This window comes from Passer domesticus, chromosome 3, assembly GCF_036417665.1.
Source record: "Passer domesticus isolate bPasDom1 chromosome 3, bPasDom1.hap1, whole genome shotgun sequence".
Classification (NCBI taxonomy): Eukaryota; Metazoa; Chordata; class Aves; order Passeriformes; family Passeridae; genus Passer; species Passer domesticus.
This window is the reverse complement of record NC_087476.1, coordinates 88,547,624-88,563,680: the sequence shown is the minus strand read 5'-3', so window position 1 is coordinate 88,563,680 and position 16,057 is coordinate 88,547,624. Positions and strand designations below refer to the sequence as shown.

General features: G+C 41.4%; 2 protein-coding genes across 28 annotated transcripts in view; both read right to left on the bottom strand.

Annotated features, from left to right (window-relative positions):
* Positions 1-1,629, bottom strand: part of USH2A (usherin) — a 391,511-nt gene extending 389,882 nt beyond the window's left edge. The window contains exons 1-2 of the mRNA XM_064414216.1: positions 1,494-1,629; positions 632-722 (exon numbers count right to left, since the gene is read on the bottom strand). The gene's annotated coding sequence lies outside the window, so the exon portion shown is untranslated. The remainder of the gene's footprint in view (positions 1-631; positions 723-1,493) is intronic.
* Positions 1,630-10,533: 8,904 nt separating this feature from the next.
* Positions 10,534-16,057, bottom strand: part of ESRRG (estrogen related receptor gamma) — a 389,256-nt gene continuing 383,732 nt past the window's right edge. For all 27 annotated transcript variants that reach the window (XM_064414191.1, XM_064414211.1, XM_064414212.1 and 24 more), the window contains one exon: positions 10,534-14,257. In XM_064414191.1, the coding sequence (XP_064270261.1) occupies positions 14,013-14,257 (245 nt within the window). In that variant the 3' untranslated portion in view covers positions 10,534-14,012. The remainder of the gene's footprint in view (positions 14,258-16,057) is intronic.

The window sequence follows — 16,057 nt, the reverse complement described above, 5'->3', positions numbered from 1 at the left end:
CAATAAGCATGGCAAGATTGCCAACCCACAGACATGGGCTGGAGAACAAAATTAATCCGTGCAGATTAGTTGTACCTGGTTTGGTGTGTTTCTCAAGACTGCTGCAAAATTACTTCTGTTTAAAATGCTTATAAAAACTTATTAAATGGGCACCAAGTATAACATGTTTTACACAAGATTTTACTTTATTTAGCCAGTGCAAAAATGTCATGTGCTTTTTAAGAAAATCCTGTATTCTGGCCTGGAGCTAGTGCAAATCAGTTTGGAAGAAATGGAGAGGGAGGGGTGGGTGGGGGAAGGAGGCAGCAGTCTCCAGAGAAAGCTGGAGGCTTAAAGAAAGGATAGTGAACATGGTTCTTAGAAGACCTAGATGAAACACTGTCCCCACAAATCAATCCCTAACAATAGCCAAATTCCTGCCAGCTGCTGCCACATCCACCCTGCCCATACACGGGTTTCTCTTCCTCCTCTCTCTTGGGCTGCAGCCATAATTCAAGACAAATTGTGGGCCACTGGAAAAGCACAGCAGTTTTATTCTTTCCTTATGTTTGACAAACAGGAGGAAGCTTTATGTAAAAAGCAGATATAGAAGTTTTTTTTTTACTATTACTTTAAAGGTTTCAGTGCCCACCTCAGTCTCCATGCCTCATCCCAGCGCACAGATTCATCTCTTCAGTTTCTGGGCTGGAGTTCAGAAAAGAAGCCAAGAAGCTGAAGTAACACTGCAAGTGTAAAATGCAGAGAAAAGTCCAAACCAGCAAAAATACTGTCCCTACCAAATGTCAATGTCTCACAACAAATATGTACTTACAATCTGATAATAACTTTTAAAGTAAGAGAATTAAGCAGTTATGATTAGGAATTTCTGAACACTGTTGTTGGTTTCCCCTTTTTCCTTGAGAATAAAACCCCTCCCCAGCCCTTTAAGTCTGAGTATCCTGTCTGCAGTAAATCAGGGGGATTTAATTGCAAAAGGGATGCCTCTCGAAGACATGTATATGGTATATTGACACACTACCAGAGCCATAGGGATATTAAAATTGATTTCCAACAAGCTGAGGCCTTCTGCTTTCTAATCCTGTGTCCCACAAATATACATTAACACCACTCCTAAACAGGGGTAATTATCTTCCAAAAATAGCTGCCTATATGGAAGGTGGAACATGGACACACACATCTTGCCTTCACACAGTTCAGCAGCAGCTGCCAATGTGGACAAAACATTTTGCACAGTGACCAGGATAGGGCTTTACTCTCTTGGCTTTGTGGGGCAGTCCATGAATTTAATTAAGCACTTGGTACTGTATAATCTGGTCGCTGTTGTTTGTGCCCACCCACCTTTTTTTTTTTCATGGATTTTCAGTCCTTCTTCTAAGCCCTTCAGTTTAGAAGTACCTCCACTGAACATGCTGATAAAGTGCTCCATTGCGCACTCAGTCCAAACAGTGGTAATCTGCCTAGGCTTTTAACAATAGTTACAACAAACCACCAACCTACTAGATTTTAAGCAGCATCTGAACAGCATCGGCATCCATCTCTGAGAGCGTCTGGCAGGTCAGAGAAAACATGCACCCCACATCTTCTACCCAATGGCTAAACTACACCTGACTCAACCTAGAAAAAAAAAAAAAAAAAAAAATTTCTCTCTTTCTGCCTTAAATGCAAAGGGGTGGGGACCTCCTGCTCCTCAGACTTCATTGCCCCGGGGCATCACTGAAACTGATACCAGATGAGGGCAAATTAGGGTAAAGCACTTGGAAGTCTCCTGCTGTTACAGGTGTGACAAAGATCCTGACAGGCCCATCGGTTCCAGAAGGGAGCCCAGCTCAGGCTGCCCTTTGTCCCCTATCACAAAATCAAAGAGTAGTGTTCTGATTTTTTGTTAAGATACCTCTATATTCCAGTATCTGCCTCCTTCCTGCTTAGCCTTGTTAGTCCAATGAATATTCTGCACTGACTTAATACTGCTACTAATGATAATAACACTAGGATATAACTGCATTGACTCCAATTCCCTCCAAGAGTGGTAGTCTGTTATGAACAAAACAAAAAAGCACACTGGAGGTTTTTTTTCCCTCATACATACTCCATTCCTACATATATTTCTCTCTTCTGTCCATATTTCTGTCTCCCCCACCACAGCTGCATTTCCTTTCATATATAAGTCTCTTTTCCTTTCTGCAGATTTTACCTTCTAACATGGACATGACCTTCTCCTCTTCAGATTCTTCCAAATCCATGGGCATGCTTGATGACTGCTGTATGCTACCCCTTCTGGCCACCATTAGTTTATCTATATTAACCAAACTCTGCTCCAGATCCCCATTGCTGTTGGCATGGTCTATAAATTTAAATAGATTTTTTTATGCATTAGGTAAGTCCTTTCTGATACTCGTCGCTTTGCCAAAATGAAGTCTACTGAAAGAAGTGTAATTTGGCCGGGCAATGGTGCCAAATAAAATTAATTTATCTTTAAGCTGAAACATCTGTTAAGAGCATTTGACTTCATGAATGGCATTTCCAAGCTGCAGCAGTCCAAGGAGCGTGTTGTGCTGCACAGGTATTGAGCCACACAGCTTCTGTTGCCTGCTTTTAGACACTGATGCATGAAACAAAGAGGCATAAAGGCTCAGAGCCACCCATTGTGGAGATTTGGATCCCAAGTAGCACTGCATTTGCTGCAGGATGACCCAGGGGGATCCAAAATGTCTGGATACATTTTCTGTGAATCTCTCACACTGAACAAGATTGTGTGTGTGTTCTTCCCATAAAAAATACCAGTAAGTTAATGGAAGCAGGGAGATAAGTCAGCTTTCCTTCCTATATATCACCTTCCTCTACCCAGCTGTTTCTGTTGTGAGTCTATAAAGAAGTGGTACAGTCCTAAAAGGATGTAGTAGACTCTCTTGTTTTTCTTGGAGCTATAAACCATGTGGATAGGCTCCTGGATCCTTTTGTTATGCTGCTCTGGTGAAAGGGTTTTGTAGTGTAAAGTGACTGATCTTTATCTTTTCACATTGGGAGCTGAAATTTTTTTCCCCCTGAATCTTCTGGTTGTAAGACAGAGTCCATTTATATGTAAGATATAAGAATAGCCTGGCTCAGCAAGTCATTTAGAAAGACATTTGGTCAATGTAAAGGAGTATGGGGAAGGAGGGGGAAGGGGTCCCCCTCTCCATTGTTGACTTTTGTCCTGGTCACCTTGTGAGTGGGTCTCTGTCAAGGTGACAAAGGAGCAAGGGAATCAATGTAGGAACTACGTAAAACCTCATATATTGCAAGTATAGGCACGTTTACATCCTACAGCATTATCAAGGCCCATCTTAACAATTCGCCCGAAATCCATCAACATACCACAATCTCAAATATATCAAAGACAATTTCTTTGTTGTTGCTGTAGTCAGAGGATAAGATATAATAATGGGAGAGGACAAAGAGTCATAGAAAGAAATTGAAGAACTAGTTCACTCCAATCCAGTCTGAAATGCAAAGCCAAACCAGTGCATCCCTGGAACTGCCTGCATCACTTGTTGCTGCCTTACAACATCTGGAATTGGGCTCAAGGAATGACTTATTCCCTCCCATCACAGTTTGTTTGTATCCATCTGTAAGGAGCGGACTACATGGACAGTAGCAGTCTTTGTTTATATACATGGACTGATTCATAATTTCCCACAGTCTTAGTGGGACATGGGTTCATATCTCCACCCTACAGATGGAAAAGAGCCAGTAAATGGATGTCCAAGTTCACACAAACCAGAGCAAGAGAGAAACTTACTAATGGAGATTTGTATTCCTTCTCCCCATTGCTACACCTTGGAAAACACAGGTGACCAGGTCACTGGCACTGCTGTAAGCTCTGTGTGTTGCAGTCTGCAAATTTAAACTCAGCACAAGCAGCCCCTCTTGGACAAGGACTGGGCTGTGGTTTTTAGGGTACCTTGAGCAGAGAAAAGGGATCAACCCCATATGTTCTAGTGTGGGGGATAGAATATAAGAAAATAAAGATAGTGCAGAAAGTAATCTCACCCCTAAGGAGTTACAGCTGGGCCAATTACCAAAGATTAGGAACAGGCCTGACTTTAACAGGCCACAGCTGTGACCAATGAGAAAAGTGTTATAAAAGAGTGGGTTGGCTGATTGAAAAGGAGCTGCAGTTACGTGGCTGTTTTGTGAGGAAGAAAGAGTCAGTGCTCTGAGGAGCTAGCCACAAGAAAACACCAAGAAAGTATGAAGCTTTTGTGATAAGGAGACAAAAGTATGGAACTTTTGCGATATGCGAACAGCATTCTAGAATATGGCTGATCTCGTCTGGAGCAATATGTGACTACTAGGGTAGGCTAACCCTCGGCCACTCAACCTGAGGCAGCTAGGAATGGGGGACAATCAAAAGTGTCTTTAAACCATAACAGCACAGTATGGGGAGATGGGAGAGTGTCACTCATTTTGGGAAGGAGCCCTTTCAGAGAAAGTTGATTGCAAGGAAGCCTCATGGAGGCTGTATGGACAACCAGAAAGAAAGGATAAAAACTAAAAACATCTATCTACTGAGACTATGCTATAATATTCTTCATAAAGCCTGGGCTCAAGCATGAGCTTGAGCATTTGCAGTATCCACTAAGGACCACTCACATGGAACTTAGGGACATGAGTAACTTCTATTCCATGGCATCCCCAAGGCCATCCCAAATGAACTTTATGTTGGTACTTCTTTCTGACATAACAATGTGGGCTGGAGCCCTGAGCCCAGAGCTGGGAGCCACAGGATGGGGGAAGCACCCTTTCTGGAAGGAAAATATCATCCCCCTGCCTCCACTCCATATTAAATCTTTTGGGCCAGCATTTGTAACACAGAGATAGTCCTGCAGGGAGGAGAACAAGGAGACCGGAGCAAAGAAGGAGTGAAAAGGCTGAGCTGGGGGAGGGTGTTCTTATCACTTCTTTTGTGATCACAGAAAGTGGCTGTGTGATTGTGCTGAGGTTTCATCACAGCAGAGCAGGAATGACCTGCCGGGAGTTAAGTGAGGTGGAAACCACAGGCATGACCTGGGATTCAGCCCCTGCTAGAGGAGGTTATTCTATGCTTGTGACTAATCTCAGCCTCGATGTGCTATAGACACCTCATTCTTTAAGGTGTTTGTGTTACACAGGAATGGGCAGAATATTCAGTGAAGGGTCAGCTGTGGTTAACGAGAGAGACCTGTGCACTTGGAGAGTGTGTGGGGTGGGAAGCTTGCAGACCCCAGGGAAGACTGAAACACTTCTGTGTCAAAATACAGAGATGCTCCCTGGGATTCAGGCCCAGGTATTTCTTTTTTCATTTAAATCAGGGTTGCAGTGAAGACGGAATCCACTGAGGATGAAATGGAGGTTTTCCATTCAGTACTACCCAGGAGCCCTATAGACCCCAAATTGACCTCTAGCAAGTAACACTGGCACTTCTGTGACTCCTTCGCAGCCTGATATGAGAATTCTGCCTTTATTGACTTCTTCATACTGCCAGTCCCTCACCTTGTGGCCATTCCCAATGAAGTTGTGAAATTAGATAGAGCATGGTAGATTGAACTGGAGAGTGTTAGGAGTGTGATTCATAAAGCACTTGTGATTTTAAAATATTTTTTCTTTTAACCCTTTTCACTTGTCATTTACCCTCTAACTCTCTTGCTAAAAAGCCTTTGAGGGGCTGCTGCAGGTTCCCCACACTCCCAGCAGGGCAAAATTTGCAAAAGATGTCTATCCTCAGCCACACCATCTTGTGGGTCTGGCTCCAACAGCCTCTGCTGTGTGCCGTCAGCCCAGGGCTGGTGTGGGTGGCTGGCAGCTTGTCAAGGAGCTGGGAAGGACAGGTGATGGGGCATTGCTGCAGGGGAGGTGTACTCAGCAACGCTCCCCTCCCCTGTGAGTGTTCCTCCCTCTGCAGGTGCGTGGCAGCTCCTCTAATCGATGTCCTGAGTTGGGGCAGATTACCTGCCCTCCCACCATTCCCTGTCTCACTGCTGTCACCCTGCTCTTGCTCAGATGCTTGCGCTGCACTGCTCAAGTGCCTCTCTGGGAAGTGCTTCTGTCAGCAAAGCAGGGCACAAAAATCATCCAGTCTTTAGATGAAGCAGCTTTTCACCAGTATGGGCACTTGGGAGACAGGGGAAAGGCAAACAACAGGTGTACAACTGGTTCCCTGGAATGCCAAACGCAGGGTTTGCAAGCAGGCAGAGATGCAAACCTACAGCACATCTCCTGCTGCCCTCTTGGCTCTGGGTGCTGGATGGGACAAGGCAGAGATGGCACAGCCCAGCAGCTTGGCAGTCTATGGGAGCAGCACTGGCAGCGGGCAGCCACTGTGGCATGGGCTGGAGAGGGAGGGGAGGCCACAAGGCAGCACAGAAGTGGAGGATTTGTGCTAAGGCTCCAGGACTGTCTTAAATCTCCAACATCTGCCAATTTAAGTACAGCTGAATTGCTGGATAATTCTGCTGGTGGCGCTCCTGGGAACACCCAGCCCGAGCAGAACAATTTTGAAGGAAATTACATGAGCTGGGATTTAGTGTTGTCTCTTTAGCTTGTGGAAGAGATAATCTGGCCCATTTAATGTGGAACAAAATTTGCTCTGTTTCACACAGGCGTAAGGAGATAGTTTTGCCTTGAGAAAGCAGCAGTAAATGACTCTGAAGTCCTGCTGTCACTTGTTCACCGAGCTGCTGTAATATGGAGTGGCAAGGGCTGTTTTCCTGGGCCACTTTCTACATATAAGTAACACTCTTCATAAAGAACACCACTTAGTCTTATGACAAAATTCCTCTAGTGTGACACAGAAGAGCACTGACATCATTCTTGAAGGCTGCAAAATTTATGGCACAGTTAATTATTAATTTGGCTGGAATTTGTAAAGTAGAAGGGAGTTTTTGTGTTTTTAGGCTATGCTCTCAGTGTGTAAATCTCTCATATGGCTGCCATAATAATATTCCTGCAGCTATGTTGTCACCTATTGTAATTTTTCTGCTAATAAGAAAATTTAAACTAACCAGGAATCCTAAATTTGGAGACTAGTTGTTTATTTCAAATATACTCCAGAGAAATAATAATGCAGTTCTGCTCTGAATTTAATTTAAACAGGAACAGGCAAAACAAATCTCTGCGGAGGGCATTTGACAATAATAAAATATTTCTCCCAGCGGGTGAGCTGGTAGCAATTGTATTGTTGCCATCAAAGCTCACGTTTCAGCAGGTCATTACCATCATAACAAGCCCTTGGACCAACTGGCATGGACATGCAACATTGAGCTCCTGATGGGCACATTATTTCAGACCTTTAACTTCATGGAGAACAAGACAAATACTCCTGGGAGCGGAGGATTATATTTTGAAATTCCTTTCTTTTCTGTTCTGCTTAATAATAAGAGCCTGCGTGTAATCAATCTACCGCCACTTGCTCCTTTATATTAACGGAGATTGTAAGGAGCCAGCTTGGGAATGTGAACACCAGGAGTCAGCGACCCTTAATCTTAACGAAACACTAACAATTAGCATGGCCGGGATGTGGCAGCACAAACACTTTGGGATAAAAATGGCAAAAGCAAATAAATGCATCCATATTCTTTTCCACAGTTACTTGGGGTTTTTTCCCCTTCTCTAATAGCAACCACAAGGAGGAAGTTTGTGATCTGTATGTTAAAGGCAAGGTCACATGGAATCAGCTTTTCATTGCAAGAGAAAACACACTCTGCCTTGTGAGACAGCTAAGGCTGGATAATAAGGGATAGAGTAATTAGCAAAGTGCCATGTGAAATCAGAGACCTACATTACACAAGAGAGATGAAATGCAAAGGAAAGGAAAGGTGCGAGTGAAGAAAGCTGTTAAGGAGAACAAACAAAGGCCATAGAAGAAAATGTAGAAAACAGATGGAAGCTGCCCCATTCTTGAGTTTGGTGCAAGATCCAGGACAGCTAATGTTAAAAATTTTTAAAAGATGCATTTTCTCCTGCAGAAGCCTGTACACACAAAAAAATCTCAGGTGTACACAAAAAAAAATCTCAGGTGCTTAGGGTAGGGTTTTTTCCCACTAGGGTATGACTGGGCAATGCTGCAAGAGGTCACTTAGACAAGTGCTCATAGTATACATTTTTAAGGACAGTATTTCCATTTCTGTTCTCCTTCATAATCTTCCTTTTGGTTTTAGTGGTCTGTTTTTTTATTAATATTTATTCTTTCAGGACTGGCATTGTTAAGAAACACACATAACTGCACGTGCAATAGCACTGACTATTTTCACTGACTGGCACAAGATTTTCCTGCTGTTTCCTGAGAAAGGATCAGCTGCAGGGACTGCACAAGGACACTTTTAGTTGGTGTTTGCCAGACCTTCTCACTCTGTGAACTCACAAGGTCAAAAAATCCCCTCCAACCAACCAAAGAGCCCAAATGACATCAAGTTAGGCCATTACTTGACTGCAAAGCTCCAGAGAAAATTCACAGCCCCTCACAAACCCTATGCCACGTAGGTGGCCAGCTCAGGGAGTGGCGTTCTCCTTTCAGATCAACACCAATGGTTCTGGCTGAGGGCATGGGTGCCAGTGAGGCAGTGAGGGGCAGTGGAGCTGTCAAACAAACACCTCCAGAGACAAAACCCCACTCTTGAACTGGGATGGCTTCTTCTACCTGGAGGGCAGGTGGAGTGGGGAGGGGAAGGGGGATAGAAAGCACATCAGTCAAAACCTGATTTCATTGAGCCATACCCTAATGGGAAGACTCTTGATTTGCCATCTCATTTTAGCCAAGTGGTGTTGGGGTAGCCACAAGCTGGGGCTGCAGCACTTGAGAGCTACAGCAGGGTGTGTTGTCTGAGCTACGAGTGCCAGTACCCCAAGCCCTTTTTTATTTTCTTTAAAGACTAAGTAGCCATTTTCATAGTTTAGAAAGGCTTGTGATCTTAGCCAAATTCCCCACAGATTCCTACTGAAACATTTCCAATGGATTTCTGTGCCTGTCCTGGCTTTACAGCAGAGACAGCATAAGCAGAAGAAAGAAGAAACAAACCAGAAAAACTGTAGAGACAGAGCCCTAGAAGAGGCTTCAGCTGAGTGTTGTATTTTTTCTCCTTTGATGCTCAATTTCTGTTGTATGATGCTTCATGATCCTCTCATGAAAAATGGTACAGAAAGCATGATTTTTTAACTGCATGTGAAAACTTTAGTCAATGATTAGGGTCTAACATATGTTGAGGAAGTCTAGGAGTGCCACTTACAGATTATTTTCCTTTTGTATGTGAAAATTTGTAACACTGCTTTTTTCACTTTTTAAGGTGCACTATTAGGTTTTCTTTTGAAGAGGAACTTTGCAATAATTAAAAACCAGGAAACTAATAAAAAGGGGTGAAACACTAGAAAATGGGGAAAGCCAGCTCTGTCCAAGCATGCTGTGTGTATATGGATGTATGCCTGCGTACACTAAAGCCCAATTCTGATCATCTTTGCAGAATCCAGGCAGAATTCATCTTCCTATTGCCCTGCTGCTCCTTTCACTCACAAAAAGTCCCAAGACAGCTAAAGCACAGACAGCGCTGGTGGAAGGGCAGGGGTGCCTCTTGCTGTGCTGGCACTTGGAGGCTGTGAAGCACAAAGAGCCCTCGGTGCTGCCCCGGTGCTGTGGCTGACACAGCTCCCGTCCCCGAGCAGCCCCTGTGCCATCGGCCAGAACCTCCTGAGGACGGCCAGGAGTGAAGGTGAGAAACATGCTGGTGAACATGACAAAACACTATCAAGATAGGCTAAAAAGCAAGAAAAGCACACATTAGCACTTCTGTGATGGTTCCAGAAGGGTCCACAGGACAGAGGGGCTGAGCCTGAGAGAGGGGGGCTGCAGCCCCTCGCAGGGATGAGCCCAGAGCCCATTCAGGGCCGCTTGGCCCCCGCGCTATTTAACCCCCCTGGATCCTGACAGCGTTCGGGGACCTTCGCTCACACCAGTCTGTGTCACTGCTCTGGGGGCCCTTTACTTCCATTCAGCAACACTGGATCAAATAATACAGGTTTTTTCTTCATTTATTTTTTATTTTTACTCAGAACACATTAAAGGAGTCTCCTGCAGTAGGAAATGAATGATAGACTCAGTTCTTGATGGAGAAAGCAAAAAACTACTTCTCTATGACATTAATGTGATCTTAAAATAGTGGGAAAGTTTTCTTTGAAGACATTAACAGAGAGGCAATCGTTTTGAGTAATGCAGGTTGATGTGTAGATGCTTTAAGATTAAATAAGTGCTATATAAAGGCCTGTCAGCCTAAATTCTAATGTGCTATGAGACATTTTGCATATTTAAGAGTACGCAAAATGTCTTGTACCACACTGGAATTCATTCTGACAAGGCTTTATATAGCATTTATTTACACTCATATCGTACTTTAAGGGAGAAGTGCAAACGCTGGCTCCGTATTGAATGGAAGTAACAAAAGGCAACACTAATTGTTCTGTTTTCCTCTTCCAAAAAAGAAAACAAAACCAAAAAAATCCCACAACACAAAAAATAAAATAAAAGCAATCAAAAGTGGAAGCTTGTTTAATATTGCTCTACCATCATCCTGAAAGGCATAATAATTTGAGTTACACATCTGAACTGATTGGAGTTACAGAATCATATCTCCTTTTTGCATTTAACAATATATACAATATAAAATAAATACATTTACACAAATGGACATTGGTTGGAGCACACGGTATGATACACATCACAAAAATATACAGCTGATTGCTATACAGATGTGAAGCCCATCTACAGCTACAGACATGTTTGTTTTCATTTGTTGTTTTGTTTCGGTTTTTAACTACTGGCTATTATGCAACTCCTGGATTATTATAAGCAGTTTAATTTTTTTTGTCCTTTTGCGATCTTTGCACAATAAGACTGCCGTAAAATGTTTTCCTAGGCAGGTAAACAGAGACGCTTAAATAATTAAAATACAATCACCAACACCCATTTTCTCTTCTATAAGAAAAATAGCAGTTTTAATTTTTTATATCTTTTTATGTTATCATTTAAATGCAAAATAGTGGAATAAATACAACAATCTGATCTGATTGAAACAAATGTGTAACTTCTGGGAGTTACACAATCATATTGCTTTAAATAAGAAAAAATTAAAAAATGAAGCAAAAATAGAAATTAAATTGTATGGCTAAAACATACACCCTTTGAAATTTTCCCAACACTTCACATTAAGTAAGTGGTCTTGAAAGAACTCTTCTCCAGCAAGGTTTAAGATGAACAATATTATAAAGCCCGTGCACTTTTTTTTAGCTAAGTTTCAGGTAATGGTTTTACAGTCTTGAGATACTTGTTCTTTTGCAGCTCCAAAAAATTACGGAAAATGAAAACTAAAGTTTGCACCGTGTGCCTTTAACACATCTCCATTTTTTGTGTTTTTTGTATACTTCTAGTTGATTGGCTTTTGACCCTGAAGCCCAAGTTCTTTAATGTGATACAGCAAAAACAATATTTATATTATATATTTATATATATATAGTGTACTTGAACAGTAGCAACTTAAACCCTGCACAAACTTTCTGGAAAATAAACTTTTTTTTTTTTGCACTCTTACATATATAAATAATCTTATAGAATCAGCACCTTTTTCCCAGGAGTTGTATTTTTTTTTGACATTTTTCAAAAGGGATGTGCCAATTTCTGAACTCCTATCACAGCTATAAATTTCAAGTTATTGACCATCTGAATGAATTGCTAATGATGATTTACCTAGAATCACACTACAGTCACTTCTCTACTGAGAAAACACAATCTACAATATAGTCCCATATAGCTAATGATAGATACACAGTTTTTTTTTCTTTTTCCTAGCATGAGGCCAGAGAGAGCATCGGCCCATTGTTATTTTGTTTAAAGCGCACAACGTAGCAATAGTTTTGGAAACTTGTCCGCACCAAAAAAGTTTTGCAACAACACAGAGCAAGTTAATAACAACATCTGAGAGATGATTGAATAAAAGCTATATTTACAGCATTTAAAAATTAGACTTATCTATAATCTTGAAATATTCAAAGTTTTATTTCTAAGCTATACATTGGTATTCTATAATAAACTGTTAGAGAAATTATCCCTTGTTTTGAAAATATTATGATTTCAGTGTGTATCTGTTCATAACGAGTATTTGTTTGGAGTTTCGATCTCTTAATTATTACTAGGAAGAACTTTATTACCGGTAAGGAATAGAATATACTACTGTAATCTCCTGAGGAATTGTACATCCAATATTGTCTCTAATTCTACCCTGTGTCTATAAGCACACACCACAAGAATCCAAACACCACAAGAAGAACAAGACAACAGTCTTTGAATGCAACATAAAAATTCAGAAAAGCACAGCAAACATGAAACATTGAAAAGCTGAACTACATTTCTTTTGTTTGTTAGGATTACAATTTTAATTACATCTGTGTACATAGAATAAGGATGTTCACATAGTACAGGGAGCAGCTACTAACACTGGTACATTGGTATAGCATTTGATGGAGGTTATTGTTTATTGGTTATTTAGCGACTGTAGTTTTCTGGGGGCATCTAATCGGTTTATACATTAGATTACACCTCGTAACAGTCTTGAAACTGACTGACTTTCATGCTGTGACAATACTGGTTGAAAAGCACATATACTGGTTTAGCTACTTGTTAAGGATCGCCATTTACAAATGAAAATCTAAATCAATAAATAAGGTACAGAAGTGTTAAATTCTTCAATTTGGTCAGAAGTCTACTACTCTGATTTCTTAATTTTGCAAACGGCAGCATTCGCCTCATTGCCTCTAAGCTACTATTGGTTCATAGGGTTTTTCTGCGTGTGAGGTTACAATTTTGCAAACAGGCAGTAGTATCTTGTTCATTTGCAACTGAAGCAGTTAGAAATCACTCGGCGACCGCACCCCAGCGCAGTCGCTGTCTCCTAACACCGTTACAGATTGGTATTTGACATGGAGTATTTATATGGTAGACTACTCGGATATACTGCAGGTGTAATCTAATCCTTTGAGTCAGTGAACATTTAGTTATAAACTGGAGCTCATGTTAAGAAACTGGATGTTTTGGACCAGACTGGCACACAACATAAATTGCATCCGTGATAATATGCACCTTCCCTTCGACTATTGCTTTAGTAAGATAAATTCCCACATTAATAAATGGCTGAAAACTGGTAAAGCTGGTACAAAAAAATCTCCATTAGTAAGAAGAAACAAAACATTTAAAAAAATCTTCCTTCAGGATTCATTTGTCCTTCATTATTGTTCATCATTGTTCAAGCCAGCACAAAAATGCAGTATTTCTTTCTCTTTAGTATTGCATGAATGAATAAAGCTTAAACTATTCCCTGAAAAAGTTACATCGTAGCTAACCTAAGAAATATCTGGAAGACTTGAAAAAACAATTAAGGAATCAAATGGCTGTAACTGATCTAGATGGAAAATGCAATGATAAGAAGCAGCCGATGCATCGTCGCTTTAGTCGTCTAATTAGAGACTGCTCCTATGAAATCTAATACTGCATTCAGTCAGTTCATCGTGTTGTACTGTACTGCTAGGTACGGTGCTTCTCTCTTTGATTCCTTTGTCATTGGGGACATTATGGTTCATAATAAGTTCACTGGCATCCATATTATGGATTTCCATCCTTTGGCAGGCCTGGCTTCCATCTCTCTTCAATTAGAGACCTCTTTTAAAAAGTTCAGCAGCAAAGGAAAAACAAAAAGAGGAAAAGGAAAAAAGGAAAGGAAAGAACAGAAAGGAAAAGGGAGAAAAGGAAAAGGAAAAGAAAAAACTGCATCAGAAAGACACAGAAGAAAAAGTTGAAAGCTGCTTCACAGTCTTGCTGCTAAATATCAGTGCAGTCATTTAGTCATTTTTTCCTTAATTAAACACTAAGTTTCTTTGCCATTATTATCCTGTTTACTTTCCCTTTTTTTTTTCTTTTTTTTTTTTTTAAAACGTGCATGATGGGGAAGCCCATGATGCTTTAGTCAGACCTTGGCCTCCAGCATTTCCAAAAAAAGTTTGTGCATGGGGACTTTGCCTTCCAGTTTGATGTTGTAGAAATGCTGCACAGCCTTGGTGGAGGTTTGTCTCAGAAGCGGGAGAGTCATCAACATCTTGCCTGCACGACGAGGATCTTCCATGTGCTGCCCAGCCTCGTAATCCTGCAGAGCCTCATGTAAGACGTCCTGAAGTTTCTGCACTGCCTCAACATCCTCTATGTGCATTGAGTCTGCAAAACAAAAGAGCAAAAGGAGGTTTCAGTCTGGTGTGCCAGGAGTTTGATAACGACACTTTCACTGGTTCTGCCCATCGTCTTTCACAAAGAGGAAAGATAATTACCCATTAATTTCTGTATTGACCTTTAGGAAAGTGTATTGAAATGCTGAGGAACTACAAACGTACAATTAACTCTTGGGTAAGTAATTCTTCTCCTCATCCTTCTCAAACAAGTGAAACAGTCACCCTCGGTGCTCCCCAAACCATCTGTAGGGTTATTGCTTTGAAGGAATGACAGTGCCAAGGGGCTGAAGGAGTGGAAGGCTGCATTCTATCAGGGAAGCAAGGATAAAGCAAGGATGCTCTATTGTGGAAAAGCTCAGCAAAATTCTGTGTCAGGCTGCCCACTTGGAACCCATGGATGTCACCTGACTGTAGGATTAGGACCACTGCACCAAAACAAGGGAAATGCTGGTCTGAAGTGATTTCCTGATAGGTTTAGCAAATTTTTTCTCCCTCAGGCATATTCAGACAGAGAGGCAACACTTAGCATGTTCCTGAACAGCTTTTGTTCGGTGAAGCTAACATCTCCTACAAGGTGTAATCCTTCTCTCCCACCCCCACAGACAGCGGTTTATCTTGTTAGTGTTGGGGTTTTGCATTTTTTATAAAAGACTTAAAGCAAACACCTTGCCCTGCACCTTTGCAGGTGAGATGCCTTGATGGTGTAAGTATTGAGTGACAGGCCTGGGCACACAACACATACCAGGAACTAAACTAAACTGCTTCATGACCTGAAGAGATTAAAGTAATGGAAGTGTGAAATAAAGAGAAAATATCTAACTGAAATAACTGTAAACCCCTCAACTGGATAGATACAGAAAGTGAAGATGTCCCTGAGAACACGCAGTTACTGGACCATGCTGAGATTACTTTGGATGAGCAGCCCTAATTCTCTGACTTTTATGTAGTCATAAATGCCAAAGAAACCCTGATGTGGTCCAAAGTGAGGGGAATGCAAGTAAGGCAAAACAGTTGTGGGTGAAAGAGGCCACCAAACAGCCTCTATCAGCTACCAAACTTGGGATGGTCAACAGACTTACAGAGCCAATGAAGCACCACACGAAAATACAACTGCTGCAAGGGGGTACAAGCACCAGGGACAGGCCACACTGTGCAACCATTGCTCAAGGTGAAACTGGGACACGGCACAATTAAAGTTCATCCTTCAAAACTTTACTTAGTGTAACACTGCTTTGCATCCTAATTTTTGGGTTTGGAATGAAGCCCCTGTTCACAGACAGAACAACAACTGAGGAGCTGGATGGTGAAGAACCCACTTCCACTATTGTTTCCATGACCTGTAACCAGCAGTCTGATGCTCTGGATCAGTATTTGATAGAGCCGCATGTTTTACCCTGTTGATGATTAAACGTCAACTTTTGCACGTGCTTCAAATATCTGAATTACATTCAGAGAATTAAGATGCATCTAAGATTAATTTCCTAAAAGCTGACATGCAACTGTTTCCTCAGATAATTAGGCCAGATAGTAAATACCTGTCTCCTTTCAAAGACAAACATGCAAACTGAAACACAAACCCGTAAGTAACAGGTTAACAAAAATGTTCCAGCTCTTATTGTCACAACAAATGTGCAAATTGAAAAGGAAAAAAAAAAGTTACAGCTCTAAAACAGACAATTATATACAAGTTTGGATCATTTAGCACGTTTTATTGATTCTGATGACAGTTTATCTGTTAATTACACATAATGGAGTCCTATGGGAATTTTATATGTTTAATAATTCTGAG